Below are 21,334 nucleotides of genomic sequence, written 5' to 3' on the forward strand. Positions count from 1 at the left end.
TCTCTCTTTCCCATAAGACACTGCCTCTTCAGTCTGGGCAAACAGGTCAAGCTAGCTGATGGGAATCAGACAGTTGTTGATCCAATTAGAGATCCCCTCGAGCAGCATCGGAGTGTTGCAGAATCGCAATAAAATACTGTCTTCTTTCTTCCCTTTCCTCTTCAAACATTGCCCTTGCTGTAAAACACATGAATTTCTAGAGACACATATCTTGTGGAACTTGCGAGCCAGAAACCTGTAGGATCCAACTAAAGTTGTAATCAAGAAGTACAAAGCTTCCCATCATCCAAAATCTTTTCAGAGTGACATATTTTGGTCTGAAGAGTTCCCTCTGTTAGCCCTCTTTAAGAGTTTGCTGGGCTGAGACCAAAGCAAGTTGACTCCCAGCCCTGGTGAGAGGCCTCTTTTGTAACGGTCTTGATGGTGAAAAGCTGAGCACAATCTTTCACACAGGGGGGGGGCATTCCTGCATTGATTTCACCGTTCAGGCCAAGCAGATGTACAGCCAGCGCATGAATGTCTGACGTTACTGACATTGATGTATTATAATACGTGTGCTGATTTGTATTCATGGATCAGATGTTGTTCAGCTGGCCTTGCGAGACCATCCGGAGCACGCGAGCGATCTTTGTCTGCAGACAGCAGAGAGAAAAGGAATGGTGTGATGTGGTGTTCTCACTGTGCTGGCTCTTATTCTGCAGACAAAGGGCTGATTTACCCCAGATGCCGGCCCACAGGAAACACAGGCAACAACAGCAACAATTACTAATGCACGCAGCGCTAATAAGTGCAACAAGCTTCAGTTTAAATGCCTATTGTAATTCCACCGCCTCGCACAGAAGTACATCTGCACTCACTTGGTTCTTTTTACTGTGTGATAATGTGTCTGTTGATGAGCAGGAAGCCATGACTATCTCTCCAGAGCCACATGCACAGAGTGTGATTGAGCCGAGGCTGCGATCAAACGAGGCTAGCAGCATGGACATCTTGTTCATGCTAAATTGCTTTTGTGTTTATACATGTGCAGGCTTGCTCTTTGGTTGGTCCAAAGCACACATGCATATATATATACAGTATGTCTGCGGTCACCCCTCGTTAATGTGTTTTGCAGTTCCTACGGCAACCCACATAAAAAGACAATTAGGAGTTCCCACGAAGCACCTTGTTAGCGTCAGCTCTTGACCTCTGACCAGCAGCACTTTATGTCTTTTTCCCTTGTTTCTGGATCATTAGAAGGCAGCAAATTGGTTCACAGTTGAAGTTTTATTTTTCCAAAGTGCCCCCTTCAACGCAGACTGAAGCCAGCTTCAAATGTGTTGTACTTGGAGTCGATGACTTAAAGACACAGCATCAGTGAGCTAGTACGGCCCAGTTTATTCTGGGCTGTGCCAGTCATGAAATGATGTGTGTGTGGTGAGAGGTCTAAAAGGCTTTCAGGTTGGCAGCAGTTGGAATTGCGTATGAATGTGTCTGCAGGTATTTTGGTGTGTTTTTTTAGGTTTTATTGCAGGGCAGGAGGGTAGGAGGGTAGGAGGGTGTGTGTGTGTGTGTGTGTGTGTGTGTGTGTGTGTGTGTGTGTGTGTGTGTGTGTGTGTGTGTGTGTGTGTGTGTGTGTGTGTGTGTGTGTGTGTGTGTGTGTGTGTGTGTGTGTGTGTGTGTGTGTGTGTGTGTGTCATTGCTCCAGCAGGGTGAGTGTGATCACAGGCTGGGTGGGGTGGTGTGAGGCTGTTGATCTTGGGCAGGAGTCTTAAACAAATTGGCTGCTTCACTGTGGGAACTGGGATGTAGTCGCAGGAGTAACGTCAGCGTGCTCTGTGTCAGATTCTCCAAATCGCTCCAATAGCTAATTATCTCCCAGAGTGCCAGAGGAGGGGTTTGGACCAGCTTTGTTGTTTTTTCTTCTGCTTATTTTTCGTTCTCTCTCTCCTTCCTCCGCAACATTCTGAAAGGTTTCCCATATTGGCCCTCAAAAACATAAAAAAACACTTTCACTTTTTACGACCGGAGTTTGTCTTAAGGCTTCCCCTGAATGGGAATCTTTGGGTGTCTTACGATTCGATTTCATGATTAGATTTGGAATCGACTTTCGATTCAAAACAATTCTGGATTCAAAGTCTATTTCTGAGTTAGTCACTACTTCAGGATCGACTCCAGTCCTCTGTGAGACTGGTTACATTTCTTGTTGCTCCATTTGGCATTCTACTGAGTTAAAGAGCTACCCTTAGCACTTAACAGGGAGTCACAGATTAGAAAAAATAAATAAATAATAATAATTTAAAAAAAAAACTATTTTTGGAAGTTATGAATCGTTATTAAATCGTAGAAGAGAAGAATCTAGATTTTTATATAAATCGATTTTTTTGCCACCTCTAGGTTGAACACTGAAAATATATCATTTTTAATTTGGCACACACTTTAAGAGAGCAACCTCATGATGACAACACTAACTACATGAGCGCTACCGATTCTCAATCAAACTTTGTATTAACCTCTTTGGCTCCACTGTACACCACTCTTTTGAAAACCCCCGCTTTAGTACCTAAACTTGGCAGGATACTTTATATTGACTTCTGTAATTCAAAAACCGATGGAAGCATGCAAGGTGAAGCTCTGGAATACATTTTGGAGCATTTGTTTTAGACCTTCAAGTAAATCAAAACTTTGGCAGAAACGACTAACTCTTTCTTGGACTAACATGTGTTGGACTGAAACAGGAATGTTTGCATGTTTTTTGCCCTATGTTAACACAAGTTTAACAACTATAAAATATTTATCTAAAAAAATGACATTTGCAGTAGCTACATTTCAGATAACAAAAATGCAAAAACAAAACGTCAAGTTAGATATTCAAGCCTAAATAATGGAAACACTGGTCATGAGATCAGACTGTTTAAAACATCTGTCTCAGCTCTGATTTCTCTCTCTCTCTCTCCTGTGTCCTGATTTCATTGCTGTGTTATTATCAAGGCCCAAGCACCTCTAAAATCTGGGATGGCAGATTAAAGCGTCAACCATTCTCTCATTTGGTGTCATCTCTTGCTCAGGGTGATGAAAGCTCTCGTTGCTCGCCTCCTGCAGACAGCGACGTGTTGTCACAGAGCGGCCGTGTTACGAGCTGCCAGGCCTGTAATGCAGAAGCGATGACAGGCGAGCCGGGTTCCTTTCTAAGCTGCCAGGTGCAGGGCGGCAGAGGTTCAGTGTCTGGACAAGCTTAGTGTGGACTGTACTGGTCTGTTGCTGAACTGTACAACCTTCCCAGGGACTGAGTGTTTGATCCTCGTGTAGGTTCTTCCAAGACCTCTTGTTTTCTCCTCCTTTCTCTCCCCAGTCACTCACCTGTTTCTCTAATCTCTTTCACTCTGTCCCCTTGTTTCTCACTGTCTCATTCCCCTCTCTCATCTCCTCAGTCTGCTTTGAAAGAGATTCTGATCTTGCTGACTTGCACCAAAAAGGGGAACCAGCACTCCTAAGACCCCCCCCCAGATCCCCTGCCAAGAGAGCCACTCCTTTCTCTCGCTGAGAACTCCCCCCCCCCCCCCCCCTCTGATTTTTTCAATCTTTTCTGTCATTGAGTCTCTCTCTCTTCAGTATCTCATCACCTGCATCAATTTAGTCTTTTTTATTTTGTGCTCACCTGCAGCACCGGTGTGGGAACATACCCTTTGAGAAGTTATCATTATAGGTGAGCTCAACAGATGTAGCACCTTGTGTTGGCATCCTAATTGAAATAATGATCGTTTTTTATGTCATGATTTCCTGCTGATAGAAAAGGTTATAGTGCCCCCGGTGTACACTGTTAGAAAAGCAACATAAGTATCTCTTCTCAAACAGCAGTGTGGAAAACATTTCAAATAGAAGAGAACGAACATGGCTGTAAAAGTACAACACAGAGGGAATATGTGTGAGGAACAGGAACGCCTTCTAGAAATAAGCCTTGGCTGCCAGAGCCAGAGTCCTGCATTACCATCTCAGAGGTATTTACAAGAGCGATTACTGTGATTATTATTTCAACAATACCCTGCAATGCTCTTTCATGAGCTGCCAGCCTGGGCTGGGGAAGGCAGGGCCTGCCAACATTGTCGGTTTGGGAATCTGTCTGCGAGCTCCAACAGGAGGGGGAGAGTGGAGGAAAGACAGAAGCAGACTCATGCGACGCACTTTAAAAGGGGGTGTCCCTCCCTCTGAAAGAGGTGACAGAATTAAGTCCTTCTAATACCATTTTGTCTCCTCTCCCTGTCTCTGCAGCTCCCACGGAGCCTTTGCTGTGCAAATTTGCCGACGGAGGGCAGAAAAAACGCCAGAGTCAGAGCAAGTACCCTCAGAACGGAAGGCCATGGCACAGAGAAGGCGAGGTAAGAGGTTTCCCTCAGACACGACCTTTTATTACCCTCACAGATCAAATAAAGTGTTTACTGTGTCAAAATTGAGTAGAAAACGTCTTTCAAAAGGTGCTGGTAAAGTAAAGTAACAAATCAGTACAGATCACAACTGGATCCCTAAATAACATGACAAAATACATTGAGTTAATTGTAAACAATAAAAACTGTGACTCTTAAAGTTAGTCATGTTAGAGACGCAGCAATACTACTTTTTATTCCTGATAGAATTTTAATACTTACATTCACAAGTAGGCAGATTCTGAGTACCCCTGACTGATGCCATACAACACAGAAAAAAATACAAAATATAACCTAAAAAATCAAATGTACCCACCAACCCACTCATTGCCTTATTGATCAACTGGTTAGTCTCAATAATCAGCAGAGTAATTGATCATTTTTTCTGTGTTGGAGGCATTTTAGATACCGGTGTCAGTTTTGGAACAGCTCTTTTGATTTAAGAAAAAACAAACATTGAAGTTTAAATATGAAGTGCTTCTAACAAAATCCATTTACTAAATTAATGGTTCATCAAATGCTTCTTTTATTTTGTATTACCTTTATGCTCACATTCACAAATTCAGTAAATAAAAGCACCAAAATGTCAAACACATTTACATTCACACATTCTTAAAGTGATAGTTACTCGATTAGAATTGAAAATCAGGAAAGACTGCAGCCATAACATACAACTTGACCCAGATGAAGTCTTTTCTGATGCAACAGGATGACATTATAGACCAGGCGTTTACCTCTGAGGTCATGTTATTTCTAATAGCAGACCCCACACTTGCTAACAAAGCCCCTTGAGTTGGCTCTAACATCTGGTTTTACGTGAACTCTTACTGCCTGTCATTTGTATTTACTCTAACGTATGAGGCTGTTACAGAAAGAACAGAGAAAAAAAAAAAACAGATATCGATCAAACTGCCCCCGGATGCATAGGCGCTGTCACGTAAATTGCATCTCAGGCCGAACGCCTCAGTGAACACATATATTCCCGCCATACATCAGGATGCAGGGAAAAACAGAAATTGGATACAGCACCATGGTAACATATTCATCAGCAACATGTAGAGACAAGGTTAAAGTGTCTTCATAGGATACAGAGCAGCTATACTGGGAAGGACGCACAGAGGAGACAGGAAGAGAGACTGGACTATATGGAACACACAAATACACACACACACACACACACACACACACATTAAGAGAGGCTGACAGTTGTGCTGAAACGGCAAGGTAAAAGAGATTAAATGTTTGTCCTTCAGCAAACATATGCTCTCTGTGTGTCTGTGCGGGTGTATGTCGGGAAGGAGTGTGTGGGGTATAACAGGAAACATGTGTGTTTGTTTGTGTGTCTGTCACATGTTGAGCACGTCTCACACCTGTGAGCCAGTGAAGCGTGTTTAACCTAAATCAAATTGCTACATCCTCCTGCTGCTCCACACGTTGACAGGGTCAGTAGACTTGAGGTAAAATGAGTGATTGTGTTTGAATGCGTGTGTGTGTGTGTATGCTAAATCGTGAGGGGTGTAATATCCCTATTACATTAAAGATTAAAGGGAAAAAAAAGGCTCCAAAGAGAGGAAACAGGAAACACCCCCCTCATTTCTCTTTACCTTACTTTAACCCTGACTTCCTCACTATCTTTGACCTGATCATTCAGCACCTTCTCACCATGTAACACTGATCCTACCTCCAGTACTCAATGTCTATATTCTGCTAATTATGCTTTTCTGAAACACATCCAACATCAACATCATTCCTTTCCAGGAAGTTTGACTTCTTTATACAGTTTTTAAGTCAAAGTGATAATACCACGGTGCACTGTGGACAGACGTAGCACATGAGTTTAAAACTTGCTGTTTTAAAAATCCCTCCTCCCTCTTGTTCAATTGCAGCAGCATGACTGAGAGGCCGAGGCTTAACGGCCAGAGTTCAAGGCACTGTGTGTGTGAATGTGTAAATCAGAAGCTGAACACAGAACCTGTGTGTGTGTGTGTGTGTGTGTGTGTGTGTGTGCGTGCGTGCGTGCGTGTGTGTGCGCGTGTGTGTGTGTGCTTTTGCTATCCTTGAGGGAGCCAGTGTGAGATATAGACCTTCAGAGTGAGGACAGTGTTTTTAAAACTGAGGTCATTTTAGCCGACAAACTTCGCAGAGAAATATTATAATTAGAGGGTTAGCATTTAAAGTGAGGAGAGGGTTCAAATAAGTTCAACTTGTTGACTAGATTGAGATTTGGTTTAATACTGTCCTTTATTTTGTTGTCCTTTGGAACAAATAGACTTATTAAAAAAAAAAAAACGTGCACATTTATCAAGTCCTTATCTTATTGGATGTTATTTAAAGTAATGCATGGTTGAAACTCTGACTCAAAAATCACAAAACCAAGGTACAAAATTATTTTTAAAAGTGGTATGCACATGTCACCCCCCTTGATTCTCTATGATTTCCATACATTTTCACATTACATTCTTGATTTTGCATTAAAAAGCACATGGTAGCTATTTTGCTGTGGTCTCTTCACTAGACTCTAGTGACACAAAGTTAGGATTTAGTCATCATATACCTCTATTGCACCTAAATATGACGCTCCTTACTACCTCAAAGAGAAGGTGAGGAGTCTGTTATCATGAAATAAAATCACCAGAAATAAAAGGTACATCTGCAGTCTAAGTCAGGGTTCAGTCTTACTCTCAGCCTTCAGCAGAGTGTGTAACATCATCTATTAACATCCTGTTATACACCAGGTTTTTGCATTCATACCTGCCCTTAAAAGGCACATTTCCTTTTAAATAATCTCATTTTAGGAGCAACGCTAGTTACATTTCGTTGTCCATTATTGATTAGGGGCCGTGAGTTGCTTTTGTCTGGCTTGCTTTAGAATCCTTTTTTCCTTCACCTCACATTAGCACCTGGAGGTCACAGTGGAAGTCAGACCACCTGCAGATAGCACTCAGATTGCACTGCATTCAGAATGCATGTACAAGTACATTTTTAATAGAAAGGCCTTTATGCATTAAGGATAGTAATCCGTGCATGCATGTGTGTGTATGTGTGTGTGTTTGCATGCGGTGGTCAGTGATCAGCTGCTCGGGCAGACAGCAGATAGACATCACATGTAAGCCTATTTATCAGAGTTGTGTCCATTCTTCAACTCGCTCCCTGCGCCAGGCAGAAATACAGGGAGCAACACCAAAACCAATCCATTACTCTCTCTCTTTCTTTTTCTCCATGTACCTCCACCCCTCCCCCCCCCGCCTCCATCTCTACAGCGTGTCTCACTCTGCTCAAATCTCTTCCTCTCACTCTCTTCTTCTCCGGCTGGCTCTCTTTCTGCCCTTCAGCGCTCTTTCCTTCTAGTCGTTCTTTCCATCTCTTCCTGATGTTTGAAGTCTTCCCAGATCCCACAGCAACATATGGAGAGAGAGAGAGAGAGAGAGAGAGAGAGAGACTCAGTGAGACTGAGAGACAGAAAGAGAGAGGGAACACATTGCATGATCAGTCAGGAGTTACACAGGGTTGAGTGCTGCAGGGTGGCTGCTGGTGAGGATTGAGAAATATATGACAGATTTTCTTGTAAACTACCCAAAGTGGGAGTCTAGAAAGTGCTGCTTCTCGCTGTCTCATGCTGACAAACATATTAGTCACTGCATTTTTTCTGCAGCGGACACACACACACACAAGCGCCGTGGGTTCTTGTTCTTTTTTCTCTCCTTTTTTTTCTCTCTCTCTTTCCCTTTTTTCTCTTCCTCACTCACTTTCACCAGCACACACTCCCACACACAAAAACTTTCAAAGTCACACTTCTCAAGCACCTACTCAGGGGGAATGAGTGTAGATGAAAAAAAAAACATCCGGCTTTCCACTCTGTGTGAAAGCCTGACAGATGTCCGAGTGTGTGTGAGGGTTTGCTGTGTGTGTGTGTGTGTGTGTGTGTGTGTGTGTGTGTGTGTGTGTGTGTGTGTGTGTGTGTGTGTGTGTGTGTGTGTGTGTGTGTGTGTGTGTGTGTGTGTGTGTGTGTGTGTGTGTGTGTGTGTGTGTGTGTGTGTGTGTGTGTGTGTGTGTTGTGTGTGTGTATGGCCACGAGGCTGGGAGAAAAAATAGAAAGTGAATGTGTGTATGGAAGACAAAAATACCAGGATGGAGCTGGTCAACGTGTGTGTGTGTGTGTGTGTGTGTGTGTGTGTGTGTGTGTGTGTGTGTGTGTGTGTGTGTGTGTGTGTGTGTGTGTGTGTGTGTGTGTGTGTGTGTGTGTGTGTGTGTGTGTGTGTGTGTGTGTGTGTGTGTGTGTGTGTGTGTATAAATCCATAGAAAAGTCTTACAGTCATCAGCCATGCAGGCTGCTGCTTCAGAGTTTTCTCTGCTGCAGAATTCATCAGGACATGCAACCAAGGGCAGCACTTATGGGAGTTATCAGCCTTAGCAGACAGCTGGCCATGTCAGCTGCAAATAATTTCTAAATACACAAACAGAATTTTAACGAAAGACACTGAAAGTTTAAAAGTTGTTTACATGTCAAAGGGGATGCTGCAAGTTCCCTCATCTAAATGTCTTCTAAAGCCCTTATAGTCACAAAACACCAGCAAGGGTTTATTCATTCAGAGGAGATTGTGTGTCTTTACTCACTGACGTGGGTTCAGTCTAGGAGCACTGATCCCCCCTGTTCCTCTGAGCCACTATTCCCTTAACATTACAGCCGAGTAGGTAACCCTCCGGAGGAACAAGGTCAAAAAAGTGGTCCAGAGAGACAGGAGGAGGGGAGATTAAGAGATGAGGGGGGTGAGGGATGAAGAGACAAAGGTAAGGAGAGGAAGGTGTAGAACACTAGAAGAATGGAGGGGTAAAGTGAGAGAGAGGGAGAGAGGAAGGGGAGGAAAAAGAGAGTGTGTATGTGTGTGTATGCTGATGAAATCTGCCGTCCTCAGCAGCCTCACGTTAAAAGAAATCGGATTAGCCCTCCTCCGGGAGAGAACCTTCAGGAATGCAGATGACAGATTGTGCCGCACAGGTTTCTCTCCTGGACTCTTAGGGGGGCCACACACACTCACTTACACACCCGCGCACACACATCATCACCACCAGACAAAAAAGTGAATTTTTCACTCACTCCTTTTTCTCTGCAAAGGGCACATCTTCATTCAGTCTTATTCATAAAACCATGATTGTACGTGATTGAAATAGAGAGAGGAGTCGCGTCCTCGCTATCAATTCCCTTTGTCCTATTGACAGAGCTGTTTCCCACATTGGCTTTGTCGCTTGCCAGATTTTTCAATTTGAAATGATTTTGATTTGATTGAATCACTTTTGAACAAGAGAATCAGGATATAAATGAACACATTCTCCAGGTACAATAAAGGTACGGCTCAATTTCTTGGTGACATTGCAGGAGCATATTGACAGATTGTCAAGAAACAAACCAACACAAAAATAACACACAAAGGACAGTGGCTGAATGATCCCCAATGTCCAACAGAACTATACTATACAATTTAACTGTACCAGTGAGGGTCTACCTTCTGAAATGTTGGGACTGAATCAAATAACCAAAAGTGTGCGTCTTTCTTGTTCCTTCAGAAGGTCTTGTCTGCATGCTTAATATAAAGGTTCAGGTGGTTAGCCTTGCTTAGCATTGAGAGTGCTAACAGGAAACAGCATGTCTGACGTCTGAAGCCAACTATCTCTACAGCTCACTTAATAACATTTCACGAACAAAGACCACACCAAGTGGTCAGTATCTTTATACTGATTTAGAATAGTTTAGAGTAATATGCATGGCAGAGATCGAAATGATGAGCAGAGTCGGATAATAGGAAGATTGAGGGTGGAGGGATGAAGGTAAGGGTAGAGGGATGAAGGTAAGGGTAGGGGGATGAAGGTAAGGGTAGAGGGATGAAGGTAAGGGTAGGGGGATGAAGGTAAGGGTCGAGGGATGAAGTTAAGGGTCGAGGGGTGAGGGATGAAGGTAAGGGTCGAGGGATGAAGTTAAGGGTCGAGGGATGAAGTTAAGGGTCGAGGGATGTGGGATGAAGGTAAGGGTCGAGGGGTGTGGGATGAAGGTAAGGGTCGAGGGGTGAGGGATGAAGGTAAGGGTCGAGGGATGAAGGTAAGGGTCGAGGGATGTGGGATGAAGGTAAGGGTCGAGGGGTGAGGGATGAAGGTAAGGGTCGAGGGGTGAGGGATGAAGGTAAGGGTCGAGGGATGAAGGTAAGGGTCGAGGGATGTGGAATGAAGGTAAGGGTCGAGGGGTGAGGGATGAAGGTAAGCGTCGAGGGGTGTGGGATGAAGGTAAGGGTCGAGGGGTGAGGGATGAAGGTAAGGGTCGAGGGATGAAGGTAAGGGTTGAGGGGTGAGGGATGAAGGTAAGGGTCGAGGGATGAAGGTAAGGGTTGAGGGGTGAGGGATGAAGGTAAGGGTCGAGGGATGAAGGTAAGGGTCGAGGGGTGTGGGATGAAGGTAAGGGTCGAGGGGTGAGGGATGAAGGTAAGGGTCGAGGGGTGAGGGATGAAGGTAAGCATCGAGGGGTGTGGGATGAAGGTAAGGGTGGAGGGGTGAGGGATGAAGGTAAGGGTCGAGGGGTGAGGGATGAAGGTAAGCATCGAGGGGTGTGGGATGAAGGTAAGGGTGGAGGGGTGAGGGATGAAGGTAAGGGTCGAGGGGTGAGGGATGAAGGTAAGGGTCGAGGGGTGAGGGATGAAGGTAAGGGTCGAGGGGTGAGGGATGAAGGGATGTGAAATCTGCATCACAGGAATAGTAGGGATTAAGGCGTGCTTAAATAAGTATGAAACGTATGGGTTGTATTTGAGGCGTGGTCAACGTTACTGAACCAAGTTTTCATCTACATTTTTTAATCCGAACAAAAAAATGAATGTATAATTGTATCATCTTTATATGACAAACTGTCTTTATAATTGTCACAATGTTCTCTTTTGTACTTTTAGTATTTCTTTCTTTATAACACATTCTTTATTTGTGATTAATTCTACATGTATATGTTTTTGGTTCTCTTTCAGAGCGGCATGGCGTTATATGATCCGGCTGCAATGCAGAACGGGTAAGAGTCTGACAATCAATCCATCCTTGGCACCAACTAATACACTCACCTCTTGGCTCATAGGGGCCCAGTCAATAATACTGTCATACATAAAGATTAATGTAGTGTCTGCACTTTGTCACTGTTTGATTAAGGAAATCTGTATGGACTTCAAATATCAGTTTCCAATGGTGGTGTCGGCTGAGAAGTAACATAGGGTAGCTGAGTTAGCGTGTGTGTTTACGTGTGTTCTGCTCTTTATATATATGTGTGTGTGTTCCTGTGCGTCTTTATGTCTTGATTTAATGGTGCTATAGAAATAAACGACCCGGCGACATGTTTTATTTGTCCCTGTGAGCTCTGAAACAGGAAGGAGAGCTCTAAAGCAGCCTTGTATCTCCCTGTGGCCTCAGTCGTTCACAGGAAGCTCCTTATTCCCCGCTTCCTAAACCACTTATCCCCCAGTGACTCCGAGTCAATCTTCACCACAAAAAAAAACTCCCAAAAACGGGATGAATAGCTTCACTCATTACACACAGCCTGCCATGTAAAAGCCTGCTTTGCTCCAAATCCGCTAAATTATAATCCCTCAGATACTTGTGTTAAGCAACAGACCTGCTGGGAGAGGAAAGATTCTCTCTTAATACATTCAGCCAGAACTTTAGCCTCATAATTATATATCTCAGAAAATAAGGGGAAATGGGTGAATTTAGTAGAAAATAATATAAAAGTAGTCGACTATATTCAAGTGTTAAGGAAAAGTGGAAAATGCATAATAGAGTAAATCATTTTACAGATACGGAGGAATAATAGTCAGTTAACTGCTTCCATCTGGTAAAAAACTGAGTTTGCACATTTGATATAGTTCTAAGAATGTAGAAATTATAATACATTTCTTTTATTACACAAACTAGTCTTTCTACAGTGACAGAAGATTTTGAAGGCTGTCCATCATTTTGACGGTTTATAATACTGAGGGCAATCCAGTATCGCATGCTGGTACATCGAGGAGGTGATTCAATCAATTAAAAAAAGATTCCCTTAGAGCATGTGCACTTAATTGCGAACCCGAGACACTGTAGGCTATGTTTATCCGGTTTCTGACAGTGTGTTGAATAGCTATTGGCTGGAGGCCTTTGAGCGCGTCTGTTAGCTTTATGAGTAGAGGGGTCTAGGGGGCTGCAGCGGGGCGGCATGCTGCAGGGTTTCCTCCCGCTGAAGCCAGTTACGGAGGAGGAACGGTTAATCCAACATTCATGTCTAGTTCTGATCCCTTCAACGGAATAAAAGTTTCCTGGCAACAAAACTTTGTCTTAAGTAGCGCTGTGTAATTCCATCAGGACGAGGGCTCAGCCTTCAGAGAAGTCGTCTGTATGAAACAAAGAGGCAAAAAGTAATGACAGTGGCCTCTGCTGTAATCTCCCCTGATGAGTTTAATTCAAGTTTAAGTGAGCACCTAGTTAAAGTCCCTGTGAACAAAGAGAAGGTTTGAGTTACAGGCAACAACACAAGTCGATCTATTTCAGTTCAAGTAACGTCTCGTCAAAGTTTATTCATAGGAAGAAAAAAATAAAATGATGCATAATAACAGTCTGACAGAATTTTTACAACCCTGACTTTCCAAATGACGGACAGTGAGAAAGTTAAACTCAACCTCTGCTCCAAACAGAACATTAGCCTGAAAATATAAGTACTGCACAACATGGGGAGCTAATTCTCTTTTATTCAAGATTATTTCAGGCTTTTTGGCCTTTGATAGGACAGCTGAAGATACACAGGACATGTTGGGGAGTTGGACTTGGGGATGACATGCGCCAAATAGCTTGAGGACAGGGATCAAACCTGGGTGCGATGAGGACTATCACCTCTGTACACATGGGGCACCTGCTCTACCAACTGAGCTGAACCAGCGGCGCCCCAAGAGCTACTTCTGTACCTTGAAATGTAATGTCGGTTTGTAAACCCTGGTATATGACGAGTTAAAGATACTCGGCCAGTAACATGATATGATCTTCAATTCAGGAGACTTTTAGAAGCTTTCTTTAAACAATGAGATATCATGGCATAACACATCACCTTGCTTCTGTGCGGCTCATGTCAAACTGTCTAAAAATGCATTGAGCAAATTCTCCAAGCTCAGCGTACAAGTCTGCTACTTAAAGCCATGCAGCACGGTACAGTGTGGACTCAATACTGAAAACCACATTGAAAAAAAATACTACTTTTATATGATGACATATAAAAGTAGTATTTTGATGTGATAAAACCCAACTTTTCAATTGAGAACACTATAAGACATTTCATGAAACTTTCATTTGCTTGAGTGTTTGCTCAGAAGAAGCAGCAGGATAAACCCAGAGTGTGGATGTTCTTTTCTGTGTGTGTGTGTGTGTGTGTGTGTGTGTGTGTGTGTGTGTGTGTGTGTGTGTGTGTGTGTGTGTGTGTGTGTGTGTGTGTGTGTGTGTGTGTGTGTGTGTGTGTGTGTGTGTGTGTGTGTGTGTGTGTGTGTGTGTGTGTGTGTGAGAGTAGGTTTGTGGTAAGCTGCATGTGTTGTCTTGTCTTTTATATAGACTAAAATAGATTTATACAGACAAAGATCTCAGTTAATGCTCCATTGTTGAACTAAGGTAATAATATATCTACCTTCTGCTCTGTATGAATTTGACAAACTAATTCTGCCTTATCTTCTCGTCTCTCTGTTACCTCCATCTACTTCCTTTTTTTCTTCTTCTTTTTTCTTTTGCTTCCTCTCCATCCCTCCTCAGGTTCTACTCCTCGCCTTACAGCATCGCCACCAATCGCATGATCGCACAGACCTCCATCACGCCCTTCATCGCTGCTTCCCCCGTCTCCACATATCAGGTGGGGCCTTAATGCACTGCATTGTGGGTAGATTGCTGACTGTGTGTGTGTAACAGGAGGGTTTGTTTTGTGTAAATTTGAAGAGAGGGGCTGCAAACACAGTGTGAGGCTCTCTCTTCTTCTTCTTCTCATCGTTTCTTTGCTGGTCCAGCTGTGCTCCATGACATCTGTTTCGTGGGAGGCGAACACAACAGGCATCAGAAAACAAGCGCTAGAAAAAAAAGGGATTAAAAAAAGGCTGGCAGCGTAGAAAGATATAAAATCAGCCATCAAGAATGAAAGTGTCGAAGAAAAACAAACGCTTCTCTCCCTTCCACTTTCCTGACCTCTTTTGTGCTCTCTAAGCTGCTAACGCGATTTTATTTCTTCTCTCTTGGATAAAAACGTTTCCTCATCCACGCTGAATCGCCACACACCTCGTGGTTGTGATCTTTGTTGTTTCAAAGTTCTCCACTTTGAAACATTGTGAGCCGGCGCCTTCGTGCCCTCGCACTCAGACGCTATCTTTTAACATCGTCTCTGTTTTTTGTATGCAGAGAGGTGGAGAGTGAGCGAGAGAAAAGAGATGAAGGATAGAGAGGAGTATGGAAGGGACAGATGGAGAGAGAGACAACTAGGGAGAAGAGGACGGATAGGATGGGTGTGGTGATGGCTCAGGTGGGGAGGGGGAGGGGGGGAGGAGGAAGAGGAAGAGAGAGGAGGAGGAGGAAGAGGAAGAGGAGGAGGAGGAAGAAGAGGATGAGGAAGAGAAGGAGGAGGAAGAGGAGGAGGAGGAAGAGGAGTAGGAGGAGGAAAGAGAGGGGGAGGAGGAGGAGGAGGAGGAAAGAGAGGAGGAGGGGAGAAGGAGGAAGTGGAGGGGGAGAAGGAGGAAGAGGTAGAGTAAGAAGAGGAGGAGGAGGAGGAGGAGGGGTGTCGCTGAAGGTTGCTGTGCCCGTCTTTGAGGCACGCTTGATTAAAACTATGGTCTAGTACCTGTGGTGGAGGGGTAAGGGGGGAAAAAAGGGAGGAGGAGGCAGAGGAGGAGAGAGAAAAGTGGGCCAGGGCGCATCTCTAATCCGCTCTCAGAAGGCTTCCCAAATTGATTTATCAAAAACAATGGCTGGGCTTTTGAGGAATATTAATCCTCACAGTTTCAATATCGGGCAGCTCTGCCTCTGCTTCCTGTAATATCGCCCTTCAGCCAGTCACGGTGGGAAGGTGAGTCCTTCATCTTCTGTTCAAGTACAAAGAGACAGAGGGAAAAGAAAAGAGAAGACAGGCTGGGCAGCTACATGCGCCAGACAAAAGAAAATCACTTCCTTTTATGATGGAAACTAGTCCCTTTGTGAGACGTACGTTCATAGTGTTTGTCCATGTATGTGGATCGTTTCTGAGCTACGACTTTGATGGCATTTATTTATCAAATGTTCAAATGATCCATGCCAGCAGCACTGTTCTGGCGTTCTTTGAAGCCCGGCAATTGGCTTTGTTTCCTGGAAAAGAAGCTTTAATGATCCACATGACAGGACCAAGTCCAGGCCAGATCAGGACCAAGATCTCCGCTCGAGCCGCCAGCCGACTGTGGTCTGGTTTACATCATCCACTCTGCAGACTGGCTCTCTGGCTGAATACATATGTTTCTGGCTGGCTTACTAACCAGCTAACTGGCTGGTAGTATGAATGGTTGATTAATCAGCCAACTGGCTGGCCATGCTGATAAATGACTGACTGCTCAGCTTTCTGGCTTATTGGCTGACAGACAGGCTGCCAGGTTCAGCCAGAGGTGGGGAGCTTCTTTTTGGTCATGCACATGATACCTTGAATCCAGCTGAACCCAGTGTGATAGCTAACAGTGTACGCTTAGTAACGGATGTAATGAAAAATAATCAAATCCAGCTTCTAAGAGCTGTTTTTAAGATCTCCAGGAAAATCCAAGTCCAGACCAAGTCCTCACGAACAACTTTTTTGGTTCTTCAAATGCCAAGTGTTTCATTGGAACATGTTCTGCTCTTACTGTCAAAATAGCACTTTTAAACATAACCAATACACATGTGGCCTTCAGCCCTGCTTTTTTAATTGGTTAGTAATAATAAGTCTTACATTCTTATTATTGTAGGTCAAAAGTATCTTCAAAGATGCGGGAAAAAAAAACAGTCAGATAAGTTCAGTTTTTTGGCAAGTAGTTAGCCAGTTTTTTGGCTAACTACTTGTTCTCATCACAAGTACAAGTTCTACACTGCATAAAGCAAGGCCATCATTTCCATCTGGAATAGAAGCTGCACTCCTTCAGGCAGCATGAGCCATCGGAAACACAGCACTGTCTTTCTGTGCAACAAAAGTTTGACTTACGTGAACTTTCCAAATTTCCAAAATTCCAAATAACACGACCTCCTTAACACACATCCTATCAGAAGCAGGCATTGGAGCAGCATGATTACATACATTTTTAAGTAGGGAAGATGGTGGAAATTTCAACTTTGTGAAACAAGTTCTGCACTCCAGCTAAACTGTGCACAAATGAAAATCCGTCTGTCAGAATATATCAAATCTGAATCAAAATGTTGATTGTTTACATTCTGATGTAGTCGGCATTAATAGGCTGAGTCCCTGTCCAAGATTGCCTTTTTGTTTATGCTCTTCATTCTACCCATCAAGAGCATACATTTGATCTGTAACTGCAGAGATAGTGAGGGATACTGTAGGTCTGTTAAGGTCTTGGTTCACAGTCTTATACTATATGTATCAGTTTTTATGTAAGATGGCTATAGTAGAAAAGCACAAGAAGCACAAAAAATCTACTAGTATCATCCGTCTTTGACACTTTCTTTTTCCAATTTTTGTCATAATTTTTCCAAATAATCATTTAGCTTTGAGACAAGACTGGTTATCTGGTACAACCTCAAAACGGGGGGGGGGGGGGGGGGGGGGGGACTATTGGAGGTCTGACTGTAAACATGGCTTTAGCACTTAAACTGTATAAAACAAGAAGCAGCCAAAGTGCCGTCACCCATCCAGTTTGGATCACCAATTTTAAAGCCTTGTGTTTAGCATTTCGTTGGTTTCCATCGTGGTTGTTTGGAACCAAAAGGAAGCATATCTGGTGGATTGGGTGAATACACATTGCAATGTCTATTCTAGTTGACAGGTTGCTGTGATAGTGACTTTTTAATCACAGATAGCCATGCCCCATAGTATACACTGCTCTATCTCAAATGTACACCAACTGGGACCATAAATTACAAAGGAACATCATGTGGTAGTGATTTAGAAGATTTTAACTTTACTGGCTGTGAGGACATTTTTTGCATTATTCAAAAAAAGAATAAAAATCAAAGACAACCAAAGATTTTATCCATTTCTTCAGAAAATTTCCTCCCAAAGACTGCAGTTCTGTTCTCCATTAAATAAACCCACGATGGTCATGCAGTATCTCAGTCAGAAAACACTGCAGATAAGTGATTAAAGATAAGCTTTCTGTGTGTCTATCTGCTGTCCCGTTCAGCTGGGGAGAACAAATACTGCCATGTATAAACAAACAGACTTGGCGTCATGTTATAGAATATCAAGCTTGTTCAGGTCTGGATCCAAACTGCGCATTTGGGTTGGCTCAGAGGATTGATTGCTCTTATAGCAGATTATTCCATGTTTGTCTTTGTTTAATCTAATCATTTTAGCAGGATCAGCGGCCAGCCTGTGTGTTTGTCTGCTACAAGCTGTCTAATTCCTCTCTCCAGCACATCTAAAAGCTCTGTTTGTTCTTCCATTCCTCCAGTCTCTTGATCATTGTCTCTGTCACTGTTTCACATCTCTAACTTTCTCATCCACAATTGTAAATATGCTGTCTGTGAATGTTTACCTCTGGTAATGGATCGGCATTCCTCTGAATTTTTTGCCCAGAAATAAGAAAACTCCCATCCAACACTCACAAATCCCTGTTTTTATTCATTTTTCTGTCCTTCTATGTTTGAATGATAAGCAGCCTGCCCTCCAATCAACACATTTACCCATCTTGCAACTTCACTGGCCGTTAATAATATCATCATTATAGAGAAGGAACCTGTTGTTTGAGCTCTATTCACAAGTCATACTGCCGGCAATAATGAGGGTGAGGGAGATTTCCTGCTTACAGACTTTCAAATACTTTTTAGAATTCCTTAGCACAACTTAATCTGTGTAAAGGTCAGATGTGTTGGTACATTAAAACCAGAGCAGTCATTTTAAAAACCTGCAGACTCAAAAGTATTTGAACATAATGTGAATATTTGAACAGCGTTTATTGCTGAACATGCAACACTACTTGGATCAGCCTAAGATTGAGTAACATTTATGGTCACAATGGTGATTTACATTTCATGTGTTTCTCCTCAGGTCCAGAGTACGTCATGGATGCCTCATCAACAATATGTTATGCAACCTACAGTAAGTACTACACCATTCCCCTGCAGTAGCTGCCCTTGACTCCCCATTGGGACCATCTATTAGTTGAAAACTAGAGTTGGCCTCCAGTTTCTCCTCTCTGCAAAGAAGTTGTTCAAAGTTTATAGGAGGTTCTTGTTAAAAGAAGTTCATTTCAAGTTCAGGCTGAGAAGATTTGACAAAATAGAGGATTTTTTATTTATTTAAAACAATAATATTGATTGCAAAAGTAATTTCGTCTGGAAAACGTCTATGCACAATCTTTTATTGCAGGTCAGATATTGAACCCTCTAAATTGTAACTAGAACATACCATCACAGCACCATACCGTAGGGAAACTTCTGATAGCTAGATGATTGCATCACTTTCATCTTGCAGTTGCTCTAGTCAGCTCTATAAAAGCATCTTGTCCCATTCTAATAACCACATGTTTCCATTTTTCCCAAAAATACAAACACATTTTTGGTTGGAAGTTTATAGGTGTGAGATTTGCCAGGAAGTTTCATTAACTAGACCACAGAACAATGCAGACAGTCTGTAGACTGTTACTCAGGGTTACCAGTCCAGAGAGCAGACAGGAGGGAAAAATATATTCATCAAATTTAGTTCACCAACAACACAGTCTGCCATAGTACCAGTGAGGTAATCACATTGAATCCAAAGGTACTCAGTCATTCTGGTTGAAGAGTACAGAACATTAGTTTCATAGAGTCCATGATTTTTTGGGTGGGGGGGCCACCCAGTCTGCAAACAATTAATGTACTTATGAGTTATTATAAAAGAAATCTGCGGTAAGGTTATATTTTACTCCTTCCCATGAAGATTGGTGGATGTTTCACTGTTTTATTAGAAGTCAGAGAATAAGCTACAGTATGTTTCCATGCATGTGTTTAGGCAGAGACTTAATTAGTCCAGCATTTTTTTCACTTTTTGGAACCATATTCATAGTTTGTTTGGAATATCTCCCAGATTTGCCTTCCTAATGTTGTAGCAACAAAGTGCTTCAGTAGTTTAGTAAATTGTTCTTAAGTTGAGCTTTAATTGATCCTCTCGCCATGAGCGTTCTCATTTTGTTGCTTGGGGGATTTAAATCATTCTGCCAGAGGCTTTAATGTTTGCTGGAGGCTTTTTGTGGCCCCTGAAGCACATTCAGTGTATGCTGTTCTTAATTTAACTCAACCAGAGCCGGAGAGCACATGTTATAGATTTTTACCATCATGAAACTGTTCCACTTCAAATCAGTCCAAACAAGTCTGATATTGTGCCGTTGTACATTTCAGGAAAAGCACCTCAGTATTTCATAGAGTAAACTGTAGAGATGTGTAATATTACTTTAACATACAATGTAGTACAGTTAGCCAATATAATTCAATTATTGTTGCATTTAATTGATGCATCAGAAGGTTTCCACCCTCAGATAGAAAGAGTTATCTCTTTAGTACCTACATTCACTCTTCTGTTCTTATTAAAGGTTGCTTTACTATTAGGGCCCAAAGTATTCAGAGTATAACTTGTGTTGCTCTGTAATACAGTGACCATTTGTTTAGTAGATAGATGTAAAGCTTTATTCTCCCAAATTGGATAATAACTCACACTGTAGAAACTATACAATTCAGTTTCTACAACACTGTTGAGTACTCAAATTTAATCATGAACTGATTGCCAAACTAACTTAAAAAACTCAGCTCTGTATTTATTAATATTTTACACTACACAGTAATTGCATCGCTAACTTCCACATCTGTATCTATTTATTATTAAATATTATCCCTGCAAACGTGTATTCTGGTTTTAACCCAGAGTTAACCAAGAAGGCAAATACTATAAAAGAAGAATTTGTTTTTGCATCAAGGAGACCCATGGAGTTAATAGCCTTGTTATCCTCAGTCAAAAAGACATGATAGTCATGAGTCCCTTTAACTGCACACAACTGGGAAACTCTGGACTCCACGGCCGATGGTCCATGTGGAGGAGTGCCCAACCAGCTGCATGGCTCCCTGCTGGGTCCATTTACCACTCAGTCCTTCCCATCTCACTTCCACTCCTGCTGTGGGACAGTGAACGTGTAATCTGGTCACAGCAGGCCACCAGCAGACATACACACTCACACACTCACTCACACACACACACACACACACACACACACACACACACACACACACACACACACACACACTGGCTGTAGCTGCCCTCCCAGCCAGGCGACCGCCTGCCTTTTTTCTGCAAGTATCTTAACACAGCCAGCCTTCTCTGCCCTGATGTCTCTTACTACTTTGGCAGTTAGAGCGGCAACTTCCTGGTGCCTCTAGTGTCACGCATCATTTAAGCTAGCTCGCTAACAAATTAACTCTATTTGATGTTGCTTCTTAGTCTGCCTGTTGTGAGGGTGATGATAACACCATGGGTGCTAGACAGTATAACAAGGTGAATGATAATTACTGGATTTACGAAAGCAACTGTTTAGGATGTACAGTGCTGCTTATATGGATGGATGGATGGATGGATGGTTAGTTGGATGGATATCAAATATATGAATGGATAGATGTTATAATGACAAATGGATGGATTGGTGTATAGATGGGTGGATCCCCAAATGGAAATGCAGCAGTTTATCCAGAGCAGGCACAGAAACAAGAACATAACACTTGAACAGAGATGTTTT

The 21,334-nt window shown here is 42.7% G+C and overlaps 1 protein-coding gene across 1 annotated transcript in view; it reads left to right on the plus strand.

The window, feature by feature from the left end:
- rbms3 (RNA binding motif, single stranded interacting protein) overlaps window positions 1-21,334 on the plus strand; it is a 306,064-nt gene that overhangs the window by 251,137 nt on the left and 33,593 nt on the right. The window contains exons 9-12 of the mRNA XM_020640216.3: window positions 4,246-4,352; window positions 11,396-11,436; window positions 14,181-14,277; window positions 18,625-18,675. Of these exons, the coding sequence (XP_020495872.1) occupies window positions 4,246-4,352; window positions 11,396-11,436; window positions 14,181-14,277; window positions 18,625-18,675 (296 nt within the window). The remainder of the gene's footprint in view (window positions 1-4,245; window positions 4,353-11,395; window positions 11,437-14,180; window positions 14,278-18,624; window positions 18,676-21,334) is intronic.

Source organism: Labrus bergylta, chromosome 19 (genome assembly GCF_963930695.1).
Source record: "Labrus bergylta chromosome 19, fLabBer1.1, whole genome shotgun sequence".
In the NCBI taxonomy this organism is placed as follows: domain Eukaryota; kingdom Metazoa; phylum Chordata; class Actinopteri; order Labriformes; family Labridae; genus Labrus; species Labrus bergylta.